The 19,048-nt window shown below is 40.3% G+C and overlaps 1 protein-coding gene across 1 annotated transcript in view; it reads left to right on the plus strand.

Annotated features, from left to right (window-relative positions):
• The first annotated feature begins 4,260 nt into the window (after positions 1–4,260).
• The window catches only part of SLC26A7 (solute carrier family 26 member 7), a 132,442-nt gene continuing 117,654 nt past the window's right edge, over positions 4,261–19,048 (plus strand). The window contains exon 1 of the mRNA XM_029913363.1: positions 4,261–4,453. Within this exon, the coding sequence (XP_029769223.1) occupies positions 4,261–4,453 (193 nt within the window). The remainder of the gene's footprint in view (positions 4,454–19,048) is intronic.

A 19,048-nucleotide genomic window follows, 5' to 3' on the forward strand; every position in this document is an offset into this window, starting at 1 on the left:
TTTATCTGTGATCCAAATACTTTTGCCGTGATTTTTGCCATTGGGTATACCTAAGTTTTAAACATAGATTTATTTCATCTAGACATCCAGACTGCTGGCCTATGCTAGAACTGGCCAGAAAACTCCTCTGTTTTGAGGCTGATTTTCATTTTGGATTGCAATGAAACTGAGACCTTTCCAAATGCAAGGGAGATCAACATTGACCCTATGGGATGGGAGAGATCCAGGTTTAAGTCTCTACTCCAAAGCAGACAAATCAGGGATTTGAACCTGGGTCTCCCACATCTCAGGTGAGTGGTCTAATCACCAGACTACTGACTATTCTGCGGGTGGGGGGTCAGGCTCTGTATCTCCCCTCAGAAATGAAATTCCATCCTGGACCTGAGAAACCTTCCTGACAGAATTTTCATGAAAACTGATATGTTTCCATGAAATATTTTGGTTTCAATGGGAAAAAAATTAGTTGAAATTTAGCTCTAGTCTGTGGAGAGGGCTCTGATATGTTGCCATTCTTAGGCTTGGTCTACACTTACCCCCCAAGTCGAAGTAAGGTACGCAAATTCAGCTACGTGAATAACGTAGCTGAATTCGACATACCTTACTTCGAACTTACCGCGGTTCAGACGCGGTCCACACGCGGCAGGCAGGCTCCCCGTCGACTCCGCGGTACTCCTCTCATTGAGCTGGAGTACCGCAGTCGATGGGGATCACTTCCTGGTTCGATTTATCGCGTCCAGACCAGACGCGATAAATCGAACTCGGAACTTCGATCCCCAGCCGCCGAACTAGCGCGGCAGTGTAGACCAGCCCTTAGTGTCATTCTTATTATTGCCTCTATTGAAAGAAGTACTTTAGTGTTCTCAAGGTGACTAACAGGGACAGTATTGTTAGGATAAATCCTGATATCATCCATTTTCTACTCCTGAAATGTAAATCCCTGCAGTAAAATCCAGTTTCTATTAAAATTCCACATTTGCACTGGAACTCAAAATTCTTATGAAAATAATCTATTTTCCCTCTCCTTGACCCAAGGAGTTCAATCATCCTCTAGCCAACTGTTTATTTTCCAGAATTAAATTCAACACATGCATATGTGCGCATGTGTGTGAGTGTGTGTGTGTATGTGTGTATATATACACACACCATTCCATGTTATTATATACCTATACATACACAGAGAGACAACCCCATTCCATGTTATTGATGATGGACAAAAGTCTGTTATTTGGTTAATCATCCAGAAGATCAGATACATATCCAAACTAGCCAAATCTAATGGTTCTGCAAACACGAGACTGGAAAATCTCAAGAACAGGGTTTCTCAAAATGTTTCAGCACTTTGGTGTCAAAGGAGTGGGAAGTGTGATCTTGATTTGAATTGGTTCTTCCACTCACCAGTGCTTATATGAGTGTTTCAAAATATCCGTGGGCACTGGTGAGTTGCAACTATTTCTACATTTAGATTTGCATTCATATTTCTATGTGTATGAATAGGTATATCTCTCTTACACACAGACACACAAATACTAGGGTTTTTTTTTTTTTTAATGTTACAATTAGACATGCTGAATCTTACATCAACATTAAAGAACAATTGGGTGCCTCTAGCTGTGCATAGGAGGATTTCTACCTGTTTTTTACCATGTGAAAATAAGGAAAGGACTAGGTTGTGACTCTGACCTGACCTTTTAGATGAGTTAGTGAAAGTAAAGACCTCAGTCCCGGAAGTCTTTGTATGGTGTGAGCTGGAAGCACAAAGTGGTTGTGCTCCAGTGCAGCTGTGAGTAGACGCCATGTGTGGGTGCAAGAACCGTTAATCAGTAAATGTCCACTGCACTGAGCAAAAATAACACTCATTTCCCATTGCATGATTATTCCCTTCCTCAGAAAGTATACAAAATAAAAAAAGGGGCAGGGCAGAGAATGGGCATGTCTGGAATATCTTTAACAATGATTTTCGCATATGAATGAGGAATTAAACACTCTCCTCCCTGATCTCACCCTTTCTCCTGGCAATAACTGTGAGGCTGTCCAGCATTTGAGGCTCATTAGTGTAGGGTTGTGATTCCTTGCTTTCTTTTGTGCTCATTACTTTTTCCCATATGCTTTTAAATGCAAAGTACTCACGTGGAGTGTTGTCAGATGAAGTCCAAAGTTTGACAATCTTTTTTTTTTTTTTTTTTTTAGTTTTGTGTAAAAAATCAACTGTTGTTTGAGCTTTTATATATGTATAATTTTACAGCTGGACCTTGGTTCTCCTAGGCTGACACAGCATTACTATAATATTTTGGTCATGGTACATATCGACAGTGTGATTGAAAGAAGATCATATAACAAAAAAATCCAATTAGACTGCAGTTCAAATAAAAACATCATATACTACAAAATCTGAATTGTTATAAAATCTGGAAATTTAGTACAGTGCTTAAAAAAATTAAACACAGATGACAAACAGAGTGTGGCAGTGTGGATTAAAGAAACAACTATATTAATCTTATTTAGAAGATGAATGAGGCCACTTTTGGACCCAGTCATGCAAACACTTAAGTATATGCTTAACCTTATGCATGTCAATAATATCATTGACTTTGACATGAAGCTCATGCTTGTAAGATCGGGGCTTTGGATTCCTGTGCACAGTTCAGTATTGCCAAGAATAGCAAGTGTTCAAAAATCATGAGTCAAGCCCCACGATATCATGAGATTGCCTTAAAAATCAGGAGGTTGTACAAGATAATAAAACCAGTGTTCTTTTTGTTTGCCTTCTGTTTGTTTAAGTCTGTAGAGATCACTTTTTAAAGATTTTCTCCATAGCCATGAGGCCTAGAAACCTACTTTTGCTTTTTTAAATTAAGGCTGAAATCTTCCCATACTAACATGACTCAAGGAGCTAGCGATTTAAGAAAAACACCAGATAGTGCAAAACTCACAATGAAATCACAAGAGTTGGCAACACTGTAGTTTTGTTCACCTTAGTTTGAAAGCGCTATCTAAAAAGAAGTGGAAAATATGTGTGAGAGATCATTTGGAATGCTACAGAGACTTCAGAATGAAGATTGAAAGAGCAGGCCTCATTGGTTATACACCTGGTACTCATACTTGGCTATCAAACTATTGCTTAATATATTGTATCTCTAGTTTGCACTACCTAGAAATGCAGACTGTATTTTTTTAATAGGAATGTCATTATTTCCCTGCTCCAGTGGAGCCAGTGTAACGCAAAAGACATTTAAATGTCTGGACACTTATATTGCTACCTTGCTCATCACTGTGGTATCTGTGCACCTGAAACAAGGGGTATGAATTTATTGTAAGATAAGCAGGTATTTTATGTACTGTCTCCGTAGAGAGTACATGTGTCAAATAAGCTGCCAGGAGCAGCAATAGAAGATAACAGAATGAATAGTTGTAAAAAGGAGCTGTAGACACAAGTATTATTGTCACTGTGCAGCTGGAACTGATAGTTTGCAAATCTTCCACAGTGCAGTATGAATTTTGTTATACTGCCTATCACTGGTTTAATCTGACCCTTCAGTTTATTTTTAAGAACTGTGTGTTTCTTTTCAGCACCAGTTTACAATGACCAGAAGCTTAATGCTTGACCTTCTCTCTCTGAACGATTGCTTTGATTAAGGTATCAGATAGCAGCAAACATAAGAAATGAATACTGCAAAACTTATGTAACGTGTTTGGTAACTTAAATGGTAGTTAGCGCTTAATGCATGGCGAATACATGCCTCTGAATGCAGAGAGAAGGGTTTTGTGTGCATTTTCCTCACAAGAGAGCTTAAAGCTCTTTTCTGTGGGGTTGTCAGGGAGAGACTTGTCTGGCTGGATGCTTCCTGGTTGTATTAGCATAACCCAACCCACACTGAACACACGCCCAGCACTACCTCATTTTACCACTGGCCTGAGGCCAAAAGCAAAAGCACTACAGTGAATATAAGGGGGAAATTACAGAGATGAGAATCGTAAACTTACCTAAGAGTAGACCAAATTTCTGAAAAGAGAAGGAAATGTTATATTTCATATGAATGATCTTTCCCTTTCAGATGTCTATGTACAAGGTTAAAAGCAAACATACTTACCAAGTATATTGAATACAAGAGAACAGCTGCAGAATGTAAGTGCTTCTGTTCATCTCTTTCTATAGCTTTGAAACTGAAAACTCAGAAGAAGAAGAACTGGAGACTGGCACTGGACAGGGTAATTCTGCAGTGGTAATTTGTTAAGAAGGAGAAACGTTGGGGGAGATAAAGCATGGCAGGGGCAAAAAGGAGAAAGAAAAGTGCAGTGTGGAGGAAGATCCATGCTCTTCGCTGTGAAGATATCAAACTGTGGTGTGTGAGAAGGCTGCCTATTGTGAAGTGGGCACCCAGCTACAATTTGAAGGAAAACTTGATTCCTGATACAGTCTCTGGGATGATGCTGGCAATTCAACAGGTACCTCAAGGTACAGTAATACATCTGATTTTCACATTTTAAATAGCTTTAGTCAGACAATTGTCACTTTTCAGTAGAGTTTTTATTTCTTGCTTCTTAGTGTTACGATGAAGCCTGGGTTAAAAAAAAACCTAGAAAAAAAAAAAGAATTGTACATTTTAATTAGACCCAATCTAATGGGATGTATAGGAGAGAGTTTTTTACACCCCTCACTTTTTATACATTGTAAACAAACATCTTTTCTTGTTTTTAACCAAGGTCTGTGAACAGGATATTAATGTTACTATGTACCTGTCACTTTGACAGTAACACAAGACATATTGCAGAATGTGACACAAGGATGAATGCCGGTGTTATGCAATGTATTACTACCATAGTGTAACTGGCCATCACTTCCTACTTTCAAATTAGAAACAAACAAAGAGCTACAAAATAACTTTGTGTCTTGAAATGTTGTTTTGTTTTAAAAGTAAGCATCAGTATTACACAGTTACCTGTAGGAACCTTGAGAACTGCAGTAAACAAGTAACACAACATTCTATACATAAAAAAGGCTCTCTGCCAAAGCTATTATCTGCAGACAGGATCTTGTGTGCATGGAGAGCTTGTGATTTCAGCTTGTATGTTGGTCTAATGAGATGTACTGTATCACATTACCTATTGCATCTCCCTTTCCAGCACTAATATAAACTAGGGGTGGAGCAGTAGTCTATTTTGGCAGCCATAGGTAAGTAACGCCAATCTGGATTTATCTGGTGATTATTACAGGTGAAAAGTACAAACTAATGAATGATTCCAGAGAAATAAAGTCTTCTATCTATCTAACATCATTGTGCCCGACTTAGGCAACACTTTATACCCGTCCCTGGCAAATGCCATGTCAGTTTCTTGCCTGCCCAAAATGGACTCTCTAGCTACTTCTCTGATGCACAGTGTAGATGTTATTTCTTTACAGTGTTGCAGAATGGCTAGCCTTAACTATCATTCATGCTGCTCAATTATGAGCACTTCTTTAATTGAATTATTCTGTAGCTGGAACCAACCGGTTTGTGTAAGTATTTGTGCTTTTAGGGTAATTAGGAACATCTGCATTGGCATGATTTAACTTTAAGAACCTTAATACTGTAGTGAACTATAAGTGTCTAATTTTACTGGTATAGTCTTATACAACAATTGTAATTAAAATGCTGCTAATAACAATATGTTAAACTCCAACAAAATATCAAATTAGGGACAATTATACATTACTAGTAGTTTCATCCAGCATAATCTTAATTGAATCTGGTTCCCAAAAATTATTTAACTTACAAAGTAAAACTTTAAAAAGCTCAGGTGGTGCTGGAAAAATGCTGCTTTTCCAGATTATTCCATCTTGTTTGTTATGTAATCTAGAAAGAATGTGATACAACTTTAAATTAATTCTGTTGCTTAAAACCAACAATCAAAAAACCTCAAACTCCATCCTCCCCAAACAAAACAAAGCAACTCTCAAATAAAATCTGAGAATAAATTGTCTTTCTTTTTTGACATCAAAGTCGTCCATTTTGCTGGAAACTATTTTGAAGTGTGTGTGTGTGTGTGTGTGTGTGTGTGTGTGTGTGTGTGTGAGAGAGAGAGAGAAATATATTTTCAGACTGTTTGCACCCAGTCTTCTCACAGCATTGCATCTCTCGTCTGGTACTGGGACTATACTTTAATATTAATCAGAGATTAGGAATAGAAAGAAAAAAAGAACCAATCCAGTTTGCTGTATAGCATGAAGAAGAAGAGAATACAAATCTTGTAAACCTTATGCGTGTGGGGTTCTTTTCTTATAATACAAGAACAAAGAGTTATTTGGTGAAAATGAAAGCAACAAATTTAAAATGGTTAAAAGCAATTAAATTTATAAACCACTGATAATTGACAGATGGAACTCACTGCCACAAGATATTGAGGCTAAAAGCCTAGTGTGATTCAAAAAAGGATGAGCTATTTATATGGATATTGAGATCATCCTGCAGTTATATTAGATGGGATAAAATATTTTAAAGGGTTAGATGCCCTCAAGTTTCAGGGCATAAATCAACCACTAGCTTGACAGTGGTTAAGAAAAAACTTTCCTTACCATTTGTATTTTCCATAATTGTCTATGAGGGGAATTTTTGCACCTTCCTCTAAATCATCAGATGTGGCCATGTTCAGAGACAAGATACTAGACTAGAGGGAGGACTGTTCTTATCCGGTGTGACTGTTCCTGAGTTCCTGTGTCTGAACAAAATGTCAGACAACATGGCCATTATCTCTTTGTTGGGGGTAGGAGAATAAGAAGAAAGGAAGTCATTGTCCTTGCATCATATATTACAGCTCAAACCACAAAGATAATGCTCATAGTTAAGGTTACGATTTAGTCATGGGTGTTTATAGTATAAGTCGTGAACAGGGTGTGGGCAGTACACAAAAATTCACGGCCCTGTGACCTGTCCATGACTTATACTATAAATACCCCTCACTAAATCTGGGGGGAGATACCCGGGGGGGACTGCTGGGGCGGTGTGTGGCACTGCTTGGAGGTGGGAACTGGGGGGGGCGCCCCGGGGCCAGTGGCACTAGCTGCCGGAGGCTGCTGAGCAGCGGCTGCTCCAGCCTCCTGGGGACCGCTGAGCAGTGGCAGCTCTGGCTGCCCGGGAACCACTGCCGGGGGCCACCAGTAGCGGCTGCTCCGGCTGCCCAGGGACCGCCAGCAGCAGCTGCTCTGGTCACTCCAAGGACCGCTGCTTGGTGGTCCCGGGGCCAGCTGCCCAGGGCCACCCAAGCAGAGGCAGTGCAGCTGGGCCTGGGGCCGCTCCAGCAGCAGCTGGTGCGGCTGGCTGCAGGGCCGCCCAAGCGGCTGGCTGCAGAGCCGCTCCAGCAATGGCAGGTGTGGTTGTCCTTCTGTGCATAGGGGTGGCATCGAAAAAGGCACTAATCAGGTATCGGGACTCATATCACTGACTTTACATCGCCTGCTCTCTGACTTCCTCTAGTGGATGAGGTTCATCAAAGGCAGAGCCAGAGCATAATATGTTCTGGCAGTTCCGGCCCAGTGGAATAGTTCCTAAGAGACTGTTCCAGCTAGTGTAAGTTCATACAGCCGTGAGGTGGCTTAGAGCCAGCTTTGCCTCCCTGTTGCATCTCAGCACAGGTGAGGCTGGAGCTCAAAGTATCTTAAAATTAACCCCCCAAAATCAAGCTTGTTGTGTGCCCTCACAAACAGCTGTTGAAGTGAACCCAGCAATAGGTCACTAGAAATCCCCCTGCTCAACCCTCACTGTGACAGAGTTGCAACATTTTGGGCTAGCTGTGGCCTTTTTGTTAAGTCACGGTAGAGAACATTGCAAAATTCTGTCTTCAGTGTCGCAAGACATGGAGCATGAAATCAGTTTGTGAAAGACGTGGCTGGAGAACACTTCTTATTAAAGGTTTGGTGGCCTAGAGAAAGGCCTCTCTTCTCACATATCCTGTATTCTTGGTCTTGCTTAAGTTCAGATTCATTCTTTGATTTTCCTGATACAAGTGCGAAAACAACAAATATCACCCTTGTTGTCAAAGGAGATTAAGGCGTATGATTGGATGTCTAATGGTGTTATCCCATCCGTACTCTCTCTCAAAGATCTCCAACAGGCAACGTATAGAACTGAAAATCATCATACTCCACATCTATCCTTAAGGGAATATGTAATCTCTGCAAAGAATTTATCATCTAAGATTGTTGCTTCAAGTAATGTTGGAATCAGTTCAGAACATTCCCAGTCATGCTCAACCAGTCTTCCAGCCGATGAAATGAAATCCATATGTTCAGCAACTTTAAATGCCACTATTAGACCCAATACTGCCAGCAAGGACAGGTATCCTGTGGCATACATATAGATCATTAGTGGCTGAGAAGGGCCAACTCAGCATATGTAATTTCCTAAAGTCAGAGAGATTTTTATCGTGTAGATCAGTGCTAACCACAGGACACACTCGGCAGTCACTACCACCTTCCCCAGTACTGTGGCCCAGAATGCCAGATCTTAATTCACCAGTTGCAGAGAGGTTGAGTGAGAATTTTTAATAACATAGGCTTCACTTCCAGCTTTTTTAGAGCGTGGAATCATCTCCCTCTTATTCTACTAACTCCACTATCGTTGAAAAAAGAGATATAACTGCTTTTAAAATAAACTGTCAGGCAAGGGTCTGAATCTCAGGCTGTGGGATTAAGCCCACCACTTTAGCTCTAAGTCTGAATTGACTTGTAATTCTCTCAGAAAGCCAAGGAACTTGAGACTTCATGATCTGGCAATAGGTCCTTAATTTGGCAATGTTTCTCAAAAATCTGGTACTCAAAATCTAGAAAATAGATCATACTTCTCTGCCAATGTCATATCCACTGATTGCTGACAATCCAGGTGGCTAAAACTGTCAACAAAACTAAGGAGGGATGACAGATTATTCTTTGTGAATGTTTATTGTAACCAATTAGTCAGCCTGTATTATCTATCCCCTTTTGTACCCCCCTCCTACTGCGAACCTGTTACAGCTCTCACCTATAAAGCCCGCCTCTTTAACTCAGGGAATGCTTGCTGTTTCTGACAGTTTGTACCCTCATGTTCATTCTTTTTACAAGATTGTGACAAATTGTGTACAAAGTATACCTTGTGAGGTATCATTTAAAAACTCATTATCTGCTTACCATTTTTGTACTAGTAAAACGTGTGCCCACATTGTATGTAAAGTTATAAAATTCTACTGTATGACTTTACTGAGACGTGCTCCAAGTTTAGAAAAGCAGGCACAGACCAGTTCCTCAGAAACAAAAGGCAAACTGACACCTCAGCCAGGTGTCAATAAAATCAAATGGACTATCAGCTGGTTAAGCGGCCATTCTTTGGAAGGAAGAAGAGTGTGAGCAAGAAATTTACATTTTGGCAATGCAACAGCTAGGAGTTCCTGTGTAAACAGACTGGCTGTCACGTGAACTGCAGCTGGAGATGATTCTCAAAGAGGAGGAAAAGATATAAAAATGAGGAACAGAGGCCCCAAATCACCTCTCTTCGCTCATCTCTATTCATTTGAAAGACAAAGGACGTACCATTGAACTGGGTGAGTGGTCTTGTCTGAAGGAATCTAGCCAGACTTCTGTGAGCAGGTGGTGAGAAAAACCTTTTTGCTCTAACTTCACTTGGCTTGATAAGTTAAGTATTAGTTTGCATTTTGCCTTTTATTTTTTGTAACCAATTCTGACTTTTATGCTTCGTTACTTGTAATCACTTAAAATCTATCTTTCTGTAGTTAATACATTTGCTTTATTGTTTTAAATAAAGCAGTATGTGTTTGGATTGAAGTGCTTGGAAACCTCCATTTGAGATAACAGGGTTTGTGCATATCATTTTCTATTAATGAAATGATGGACTTTCTATGAGCTTGTTTTGTCCAGAAAGAAAGAGCTGGGCAGTACAAGACACAAATTTCGGGGGATCAGTCTGGCACTGGGAATCTGATGGTATCACTCTGTAATATAATTCACAAGTGGCTGGCTAGAAGCACTCATATAATTCAGTTGGGAGTGATTTTCCATGCTAGAGGTTGTTTGTGAACAAGCCAGGAGTGGTGGTTCTTACTGCGAAGCAGTGTAAAAAGCACTCCAGATTGGAGAATTGAGGGGATACGGCTGTTCAGCAGTCCAGATTGTACCCTGGGGGATGTCAGTGTTGAAGATCATGTAAATGGGATGCCACTTAATAAGTTAATTTTGCAGAGATAGTGGGAAATATGCTCTATGAGCAATTTTGTCCTGCACATGATGCATCAGTTGTCATCAGCACCCTAATTCCTTATCCTCTTATTAAATTCAGAAGAGAGGATCAAAGTCATGGTTCTTTCTTGGCCTTCTGGTGCTACCTCTGCCACCCACAAAAAAATTAATACTTGGGAAGGGTGAGACTGGACTCTCATTAATGTTAATGGCTAGTTTTTTATTTTCTACTTCTCTTGGGGATATTGGATTACCCCATTAAACATGGTGATTGTGAGCATAGCTCCAATATTCATAATCTTAAAACCACACAGGATAATCAATAACTCCTAGTATATCTAAATTCAAAAGTTTAAGGTTTAGCAAATGGCTTACAACAGCATTTTGAATGATCTCCTGCTTTTGGTAAAGGTCTCATCTAAAACAGGTCTGACCTCTTCCCATTTTCATTCTAATCTTGGATTATGATATGTAGAGGGAGCAAATGAGACAATAGAGTCAAATCTTGGATGACATGTAGTCATGCAGCTGAGTTCCCCCCCTTCCCCCCACAAACAAATTAGACCCTGAAGGTACGCCTATGCACTGGCATAAAATACCCTGTGGCACCGAATCTCACAGTACAAGCTAGTTAGCTCATGTTGTGGGGCAAAAAATTGCAATGTAGATGTTTGGGCTTGGGCTGGAGTCTGGGCTCTGAGACCCACCCTTCTTGTTGGGTTTTAGACTGTGGGCTCCAGCCTGAGCCTGAAAGTCTACACTGCAATTTTAAGCACCAAAACCTGAACCCCACGAGCCCAAGTCAGCTGACTCAGGTCAGCTGCAGCTGTGCCCTGGGTCTTTTATTGCAGTGTAGAGGTACCTAAATATCTCTCTTGAGGTTCTGATAACCATAATCTCCTGCTGGCACCCCTTATAACTTGAGGCACTTCTGATTGAGCGTGCACCTGTCAGATTTCTCCTTCCTGCTACTTACTTTGCACTTTCCATCTGAGGATGTTGAAGCTCTTTACAAGTATTTGGTCTAACAGTGGAATGGCAAGGTGGTAAAGTATTATCCCCATAGAAAGATTGAGTGGCTTGAATGAGGGTACACAGGTGGTTTTGCAGCAAAACCAAGAATAGACTCTATCGCCTGCCATTCCTAAGAGTTAGCCACACGACTACCCTTCCCTCCAATAACTGACAAATTCAGTGATATTTATAACTGTTAAAGAGAGAAAATTACCTCAGAAGATGAATAGAAAACCAGCGGTGCTTTATCTCTCAGACTTTGTCTTGCCAAGGTCATGACATTTCGCGGGATTCATAAGAAATGTCACTTGTTTTGAATATGGGTCTGTCCACATGGTACACTGTTTATATGCATAAGCACTAAAAAGATGGGCAAATCACTTATATGGCAGCATGTAGGTACAATATTTGGAGGACATTCATTTACAAATAAATCAAAATTTGGTACTGGGGAACATTCCCTGTTGTGGTGACAGCATAAGGATAGATTTTCATGTGGAATTTACATGCAGCATTATACACTTGTTGATTCTTCTGTGACCTTCAGTGGCCACGGAAGGTTGCACATCAGCTTCTTGTGCCCAGTTAAAGCATTCATTATACACTTGTTGACTCTTCTGTGACCTTCTGTGGGTATGGAAGGTTGCAGATTAGCTGCTTGTGCCCAGTTAAAAGCATTCATACCAAACTGAAAAAGGCTCCTGACACATAGTTATCTTCCCTCTTATATGTGTGCCTGCTGAGAAGAGAAAAATAGGCAACTGAAGTCTGATTTAAATCAGTCTCTCCATCCCTGCCAGCTCCCTGGTTCATTTTGTTTATTTTTTTAATTAAAGTTAATTTAGTCTAGAGCTGGATTTACTGCTGAACAAATGAAATCCCACACACTGACTGGAGACTCTGCCATTAAAAAGGAGCTATACCTGGTTTCATGCATTCCTGCACTCATGCTCAAGGTTTTGGAGGCATGGTGCCAGCATTAGTTTTTTTCAGACCACTGATGCAGGACCCCCAGCAGTGTTGTTTCAAAGGGTGATCTGTTGCCTAGGTTTTGCAGGCTCTTTCCTTAAGTGTTGACATAAATGTACGCAGAATGATTCACTTGAGTTAGTCAGGTAAAATCATTGTGTTCCAGCATGTGAGAATGGGGTGAGGGGAAGGCTTGTCCTATAGATGCACAACTACAGTATGTGCAGATGAAGATGAATGCGCTTCCTTAGAAGCAGAGCTAGAGAAGCCTCCTAGAGAAGAGCGTTGTAGCAGCCATGTAATTTACAGCCCATGTGAGTATATTCCTTATGGAAGAAAATCTCTCACTTCTTACAAAGAGTAATGATCTGAGCCCAGAGTTATGAACTGTAACATGTTAATATATATATCTACTACAGAGATTCACATTCACACAGATTCTCAGTGGATGCCCAGGGATGTAAAGTTCCGAGTTCTAGTGAACTAACAAAGTATTCAAAGGCTTCATGTCAGAGGTTGCAGTTGGCATTCAGGCCCCCTCTTGGGGTGACATGGCAACTTTGCCTCAGTTTCCTTCCTTCTTTGATGGACTTGTTGCTGTCTAGTCTGTTTTGGCTCTTTGTTACGACTGTGGCCCTTCAGCTGAGTCATTGATAGTCTTCTCCCCTCTCAGTGTGCTAAAGAGTCCAGTATGTCAGGAGACCAATTGCCCTAGATAAAGGGCTTACAGTCCCTGGTCTCTTTGAGTGTGGCTCACTTGTTCAAGGTTTAACAAAAAACCCTTCTGGGTTTGGAAGGGGAACCCAGGTCCACCAACTCCTTTGGATTCCAGTCTAGGGACCCTGTATGAAGTGGTTGGTACCAATCTCTCCCAACCCCTTCCTGTTTCCCTGTCTTGCTTGCTACCATGCCTCTCTTGCAGGCCGTTCTTCAGAGTCTCATCCTGTGGCCCTCTTCTCCTGGAAGTCCAGCTTCCTGGATGGCTTCTCACCAGTCTGTGGCTGAAGGCTCCTGCTCTCAGAGGCTCTTCAGCCTTTCTGGCAGTCATACCCTGCCCTTTGCCCTGCAGCCTTTTTATCTCCACAGCTGTTGTGAGGCCACCAAACAGCCCAGCTGAGAAGGCAGTCAATTTCCCTTTTAATGCTTTCATGGCTGTGACTGGGTGGGGTCTATACACCCCAGGACCTCCTGCATGCATGACTCTGACTTCTTTAATTTTGACTGTAGGTAACGTTAAAAATGTGCACGTCCAGAGTGCCTCACATACCAGGTACGTCATTCTGAAGCATTGATCTTCCAACAGAACATCAGGGAGTGGTGGTTCAAGTGATGTGGCTGGTTCATGGAGCAACACTGGAGGTGCATCCAAGGAATACCACCATGTTCACCAACAGTGAAAAAGTTAATAATAGAGCTGGTTGGAAAATTCCATCAAAAATGAAACTGTCAAAAAATTGAAATAAATTTTTCAATTTTCTCCCTTTCCCCCCATTTTTTGAGCAGTTCCATACCAAAAACAAAGGTGGAGGCAATTTTAGATGAAATGGACCATGAGATATAAAGACTCATTGTGTTATTGCAAGAAGGACACAAATGGGAGAACACACACCAACTACTACAGTGGAGCCTCTTTTTTCTCTTTTTACTACTTTTCCTAGTGAAAAGGGCACTCCCTGAAATTCTTGTTTCACTTGATACTGTTTTTTCTAATATCAGTTACAAGGACACTCAAATAGTTTTGGTGTAAAATGTAGGAGTGGGATGGAACAGAAACTTACAAAATCTAGTATGAATAGAAATATTTTCTATTTTTTATTTCAACAAAAATAATTGTATGTTGGGATTCAAACATTTTCCTGTACTGTTTGGAACTCAAAAATTAATGTAGGATTGTGGTGGTATAGAAGAGCAAGGAAGTGAAACTGGCTAGACATAAACTTTAAACAAATCCAGCCAACTTTCACTGTCAACAACAAGCACAGCAAAATGCAAAAGCCAAATATCAGTCATAATTGATTCTGATCAATCATAAATTACATTTTAAATTCTTTGTTTTAAACATCTAAGGTGATGTGCATTAATAAGTAAACTTTTTTAAAAAAAATCTGATTTTTAAATGGATATTGTTCCTTTAAATTTTGGTTTGGTTTCTGTTCCATTGTATAAATTTTAATCAACTTACATTCACTGCCTTAGAGATGTATGACAAACAATAGATTGCCACAAAGTGGGCCTCGTGACTTAGTCACAATAGAAAATATTACCATTGTTGTCATAACAATCCATGGTCACATATTATAGAACCAGAGTCAACAGTTAACTGTGTCATCATCAAGACAAAAATTCACATTTTTGCTTGAAAATCACAAGCTTGTATCAGTAATATAAAGGAGCAGCTCTGCTGATGAACAAGACAAATGTTGATGGAAAAATGAAGACAAAGTAGAGAACTAGTGCAGATTCTAAATTGCTCCCCAACTTGTCCGAGATCTGCCCAAACCTAATGATCTTCCCAGGATACTGCAAAAACCATTGACTTGGTAGGGTTCATTTTGGGAAGGATGAAGGTATGATTTGGGTTTGGGAGGATTTTCTGGAGTTTTTCCATTTTTATTTGGGCCATCCGTGGTAAGTTGTTATGTAAAGTTGCTCACTGGGAGAGTTAATTCATTTGTATATTAGTCATAATGCTGCTGGGTGGATATTGTAACTCTAATTATTAACAGTGTGTTCAGAGCTTTTCTATGTATTATTTTTAATGTTAAATCTAAATAAATGATTTTATGGCTTCATAGCCTTAATTTCCGTTAGAATGCTATGTGCAAAATTTAATGATAATCCTTTGTTTTCCAGCCTTGCTATAAGAGGAAGGGGTTGTTTTTTTTAAGTTAAAATCAAGAGGCTTGTATTCAGGGTGAAATTCACCTCAGTGCAGAAGAGCCACACTAACCCCTATTCTTCTCTTGAGCTCTGATTTAAGGGCTTAAGTACAGTTTAAGAGACGTAGAGGGCTTTGTATTTGTCCTCTGCACTGGGGTGAATTTCATCCTAATGATGAAATGTTATAGAATCATAGTGTTAGAAGGGACAGAAAGGGTCATCTAGTCTAACCCCCTGCCAAGGTGCAGGATTTGTTGTGGCTAAACCTTCCAAGACCGATGGCTACCCAGCCTCCTTTTGAAAACCTCCAGTGAAGGAGTTTCCACAACCTCCCTAGGCAGTCTACCTTTGTCCTGCTCTTCTTATAATTAGGAAGTTTTTCCTGGGATTTAATCTAAATCTGCTATGCTGTAGTTTGAACCTATTGCCTCTAGTCCTGCCTTCTGTGGCAAGAGAGAATAACTTTTCTTTATCTTTTCTATGGCAGCCTGTCAAATATTTGAAAACCACTGTCATGACCCCCCTGAATCTTCTCTTTTCCAAACTATGTTTATGTTTTTGCATTGTATTAGGGAGGTGAGTATTTCACTGTGGGGGCCCATTTTCAAATGTGGACACTTAAAGTATGTCATTTTGTTGGTCAAATCTGTACTTAGGCATTTCACGTGTCTAAGGGTCAAATTCTGTCCTCAGATATGTGTGTGCAACTCAGGAGGAGTTGTATGTTATCATATTGAAGGGTGAATTTATTAGTGCTTATTTGAGTGACCCAGATATGGGATTTGGACATCTGATTAGGGCATCCAGATTTGAACAATAGAAAGATGTTTGAAATTAACAAGCACAATTTTCATGCTCATCAGGTTCCCAACAAGGAAGTTCTTTGAATGTACAGGACTTCAGGCAAGATTTATTTAATTTTGCATTGAGAATAGTGGGCTGTGAGATATTTGCAAAAGTCACAAGATTAATTGTAGACCTGAGATACTGTCGTCTTGTTTTCCTTGTTCTGGGATAATACTTTTATCTTATACACCATGATGCCAAAAAGATATGGCGTAGCCTTTCCGTCTGGATAGCCATGTGTTCAGATGTGTATATCCAGATGTGGGAATTTAACTGTAATTCTGACTAATCTGACTCTAATTTGCTTCTTTGGTGACACTTCATTACTGTCATAGTTGTAGTTTCAAACTGGCACATTCAATAGTAATTCCCAAGTCAGCAGGTTAAGATACAGGACTTAGCAGCTCTTCTTGTTTGCACCCAGGTTCATTATTCTATAACTATCTGCGTTTGTCATCTACCTGCAGTGGTGCCACATGTCGCCAGCTTGGCCAGTGTAGCATACACAGTGTAGCATGTGATGTGTCACGAAGCCCAGTGATAGCCAGAGAGCTCCATTTTAAAAGAAACCATGGCACATAATGTTATCTTCCGATAGTGAGTTAACTAAAGCATGCCACCACAGTATTTATATATAATATCTGAACCTATTGTTCATTTCTTGTTTGCAGTTCTTTACATTGGAATAGCCATTCTTTCTTGAAAGCCTTACTTTCACCGCCAGTGGGGTTCTCCTTCCTTAAAAATGAGGAGGAGCTGGCGTCTCCATTCTTAATGACTTTTCAGTGTGAAGAAGTGCAATACAGTAGTATTATTACCATCTGTTTCCTGCCTTTTGACTACTTTTTGAACCCAACGAATGTATTGTAACAAAGTTGAACCTGAAAACCTAAAATCAGTGAGCGAAATCAAACAACCCTCTGCTCTGTTTATTAATAAAATGGTTTGAACTTTTATAATACCTTACACCTGAGGATTTCATGCTTAAGAGGGATTTTATTAAGCTTTATGACACCCTTCTGATGATACCCATTGCATAGATGGGTAAACTGAAACGTGCAGTTTGTCTGAAACCATACAAAATCAGTGGTAGAGACAGGAATAGAATCTAGGATTTCTGAGTCCTGGTGACCTGTCCTAACCCTAGACAGCACTGACTCATTGTTTTCTAGGTAACATAGAAGGAATGAGAAACTACTTCTGGAAACTAAACGGACATAACAGGACAGAGTTTAAAAACAAAACACCTAGATTGTGCCCCTATATATAGGGTGTGAAAACACACTGCCCAGCAGCAGCTCCCTAATTGGTGGAATTCCTCCAGGGACACTGGGGATGTGTGGATCAAAGTGGCCCCCGCTACACCATTTCCAGGGTTCAGTGTGGACTCTGTTTGTGTGGGCCAGCTCTGTTGGGCAGTGAGGAGGGGATGGGTTATGGCTCTTGTTTTCCCTGAATGCTAAGCACTTAGGACTCCTTGTGCCCTGCACACACCTTGTTCATGTGTGCTGGACCAAACACAGTCTGGCCACAGTAGTCACAAGTCTCAGATTCAAACCATTTTTGGAAACTTAAGAACAAAGTAAACGCTTGCAGAGGGGTGAGAATCTGGTAAGTCTGACATTTATAACTAGATAGTGACAGCTTACTTCCCAGTAGTTTAAGCCTCATTTCCCCCATTAGAGCTAAGAGGAAACAAAGTAATACTGTATTTAATCCCATATTGATTAGTAGCTGTGAGTAGCAAATATGTAAACATCCTACAGCAGGAAATTTCTTAACTTAGCTTGAGAGTCATTACAATACTCTCCACTAGCCATTACAATTCCTCAGTTAATTCCTCTTGAACTGAGTAATTAAAATCTATTAATTTAAGCACGTGAAAACCTATTAAAGGTAAACTGCACACACTTTATTTAATCTTAAAACTGGTTAACATCCCAAATCTGTAAGTGCAGACTAAAAAACAATACAAAGACTACCCCCACCTGACTTTATACATTAAAATGTATATTTGAAAAATATTATGATTTAAATAACAGCCTACGTTCTGTACTTCCCCTGCAGGAAGGAACTGATCACAGACACCGAAAACAATACACGAGAACTAAATTCTGTAGAGCAGTGTTGAGGTTATCAAAGTAGTTCAGAGTGTGCACTCCATTCACTGAAGTGTTACTATTTTGTTTTTAAATGTAAATGTTCTGTATTTGTAATTGTCTAGTTTGCACGTGCATACTGTTTAATGATATTGGATCTTAACCGTACGAAGTTTTGCAGTTCACCTTAGCCAGGATTTATGGACCCATTTCACACACACTGCTTAGAAAATGGACCCCTGGTTCTAGCCATTCAGTAAGGGGTCATTTGTCTATTTCCTCAGAGTTTATCTACACATAAAAGTTGTACCACTTTGACTGTAGTGGTCTAGTTTAACCAGTACAACTCCCCTAGAGTGGATGAAGTTATACTGGTATAGCTAATTCCCGAACAGGAAAGGGGATAAGCTATACCTGCATAAAGCACCTTTATACCAGCAGAACTGCATACGCAGTAGGAGTTGTACTGGTATAACTATCTTGATTTAAAAAATCACCCCCCAATTGAAATAATTGTGCTGCATAGATCAGACTTGCGTAGTCCTCTCCTCCTTCCCCATGCTCCCCTCTTCTTCCTGCCTGCCCCTTTAGGCAGGGCAAGCGTTCATCTCCTTCTGCCTCTTCTGGAGTTTCTGGTGTGTTTCTTTTCACCTTGTGCCTTCTCTTTTCTGTAGACTTTGGGATGAGTATCCTGTCCCGCTGTCCCCAACATGGACATAGGAATTGCCATATGAGATCAATGGTCTATATAGTCCAGTATCCTATCTCTGCCAGTGACTAATCCCAGATGCCTTAGAGGAAGGTGCTGGATGAGGACTCGGGAGACATGGATTCCATTCCCAGCTCTGCTGCTGGCCTACTTAGTGACCCTGGACAAGTCATGTCCCTTCTCTGTGCCTCCATTTCCCTATCTGTAAAATGGGGATAATAATACTGACCTCCTTTGTAAAGTGCTTTGAGATCTATGGATGAAAACTGCTATATAAGAACTAGGTATTATTAATAGATAATTATGGAAAAATCCACCCACAACAGAAGATTC

The sequence above is a fragment of the Terrapene carolina genome, unplaced genomic scaffold (genome assembly GCF_002925995.2).
Source record: "Terrapene carolina triunguis isolate 2854851 unplaced genomic scaffold, T_m_triunguis-2.0 Scaffold58, whole genome shotgun sequence".
Taxonomy (NCBI): Eukaryota; Metazoa; Chordata; order Testudines; family Emydidae; genus Terrapene; species Terrapene triunguis.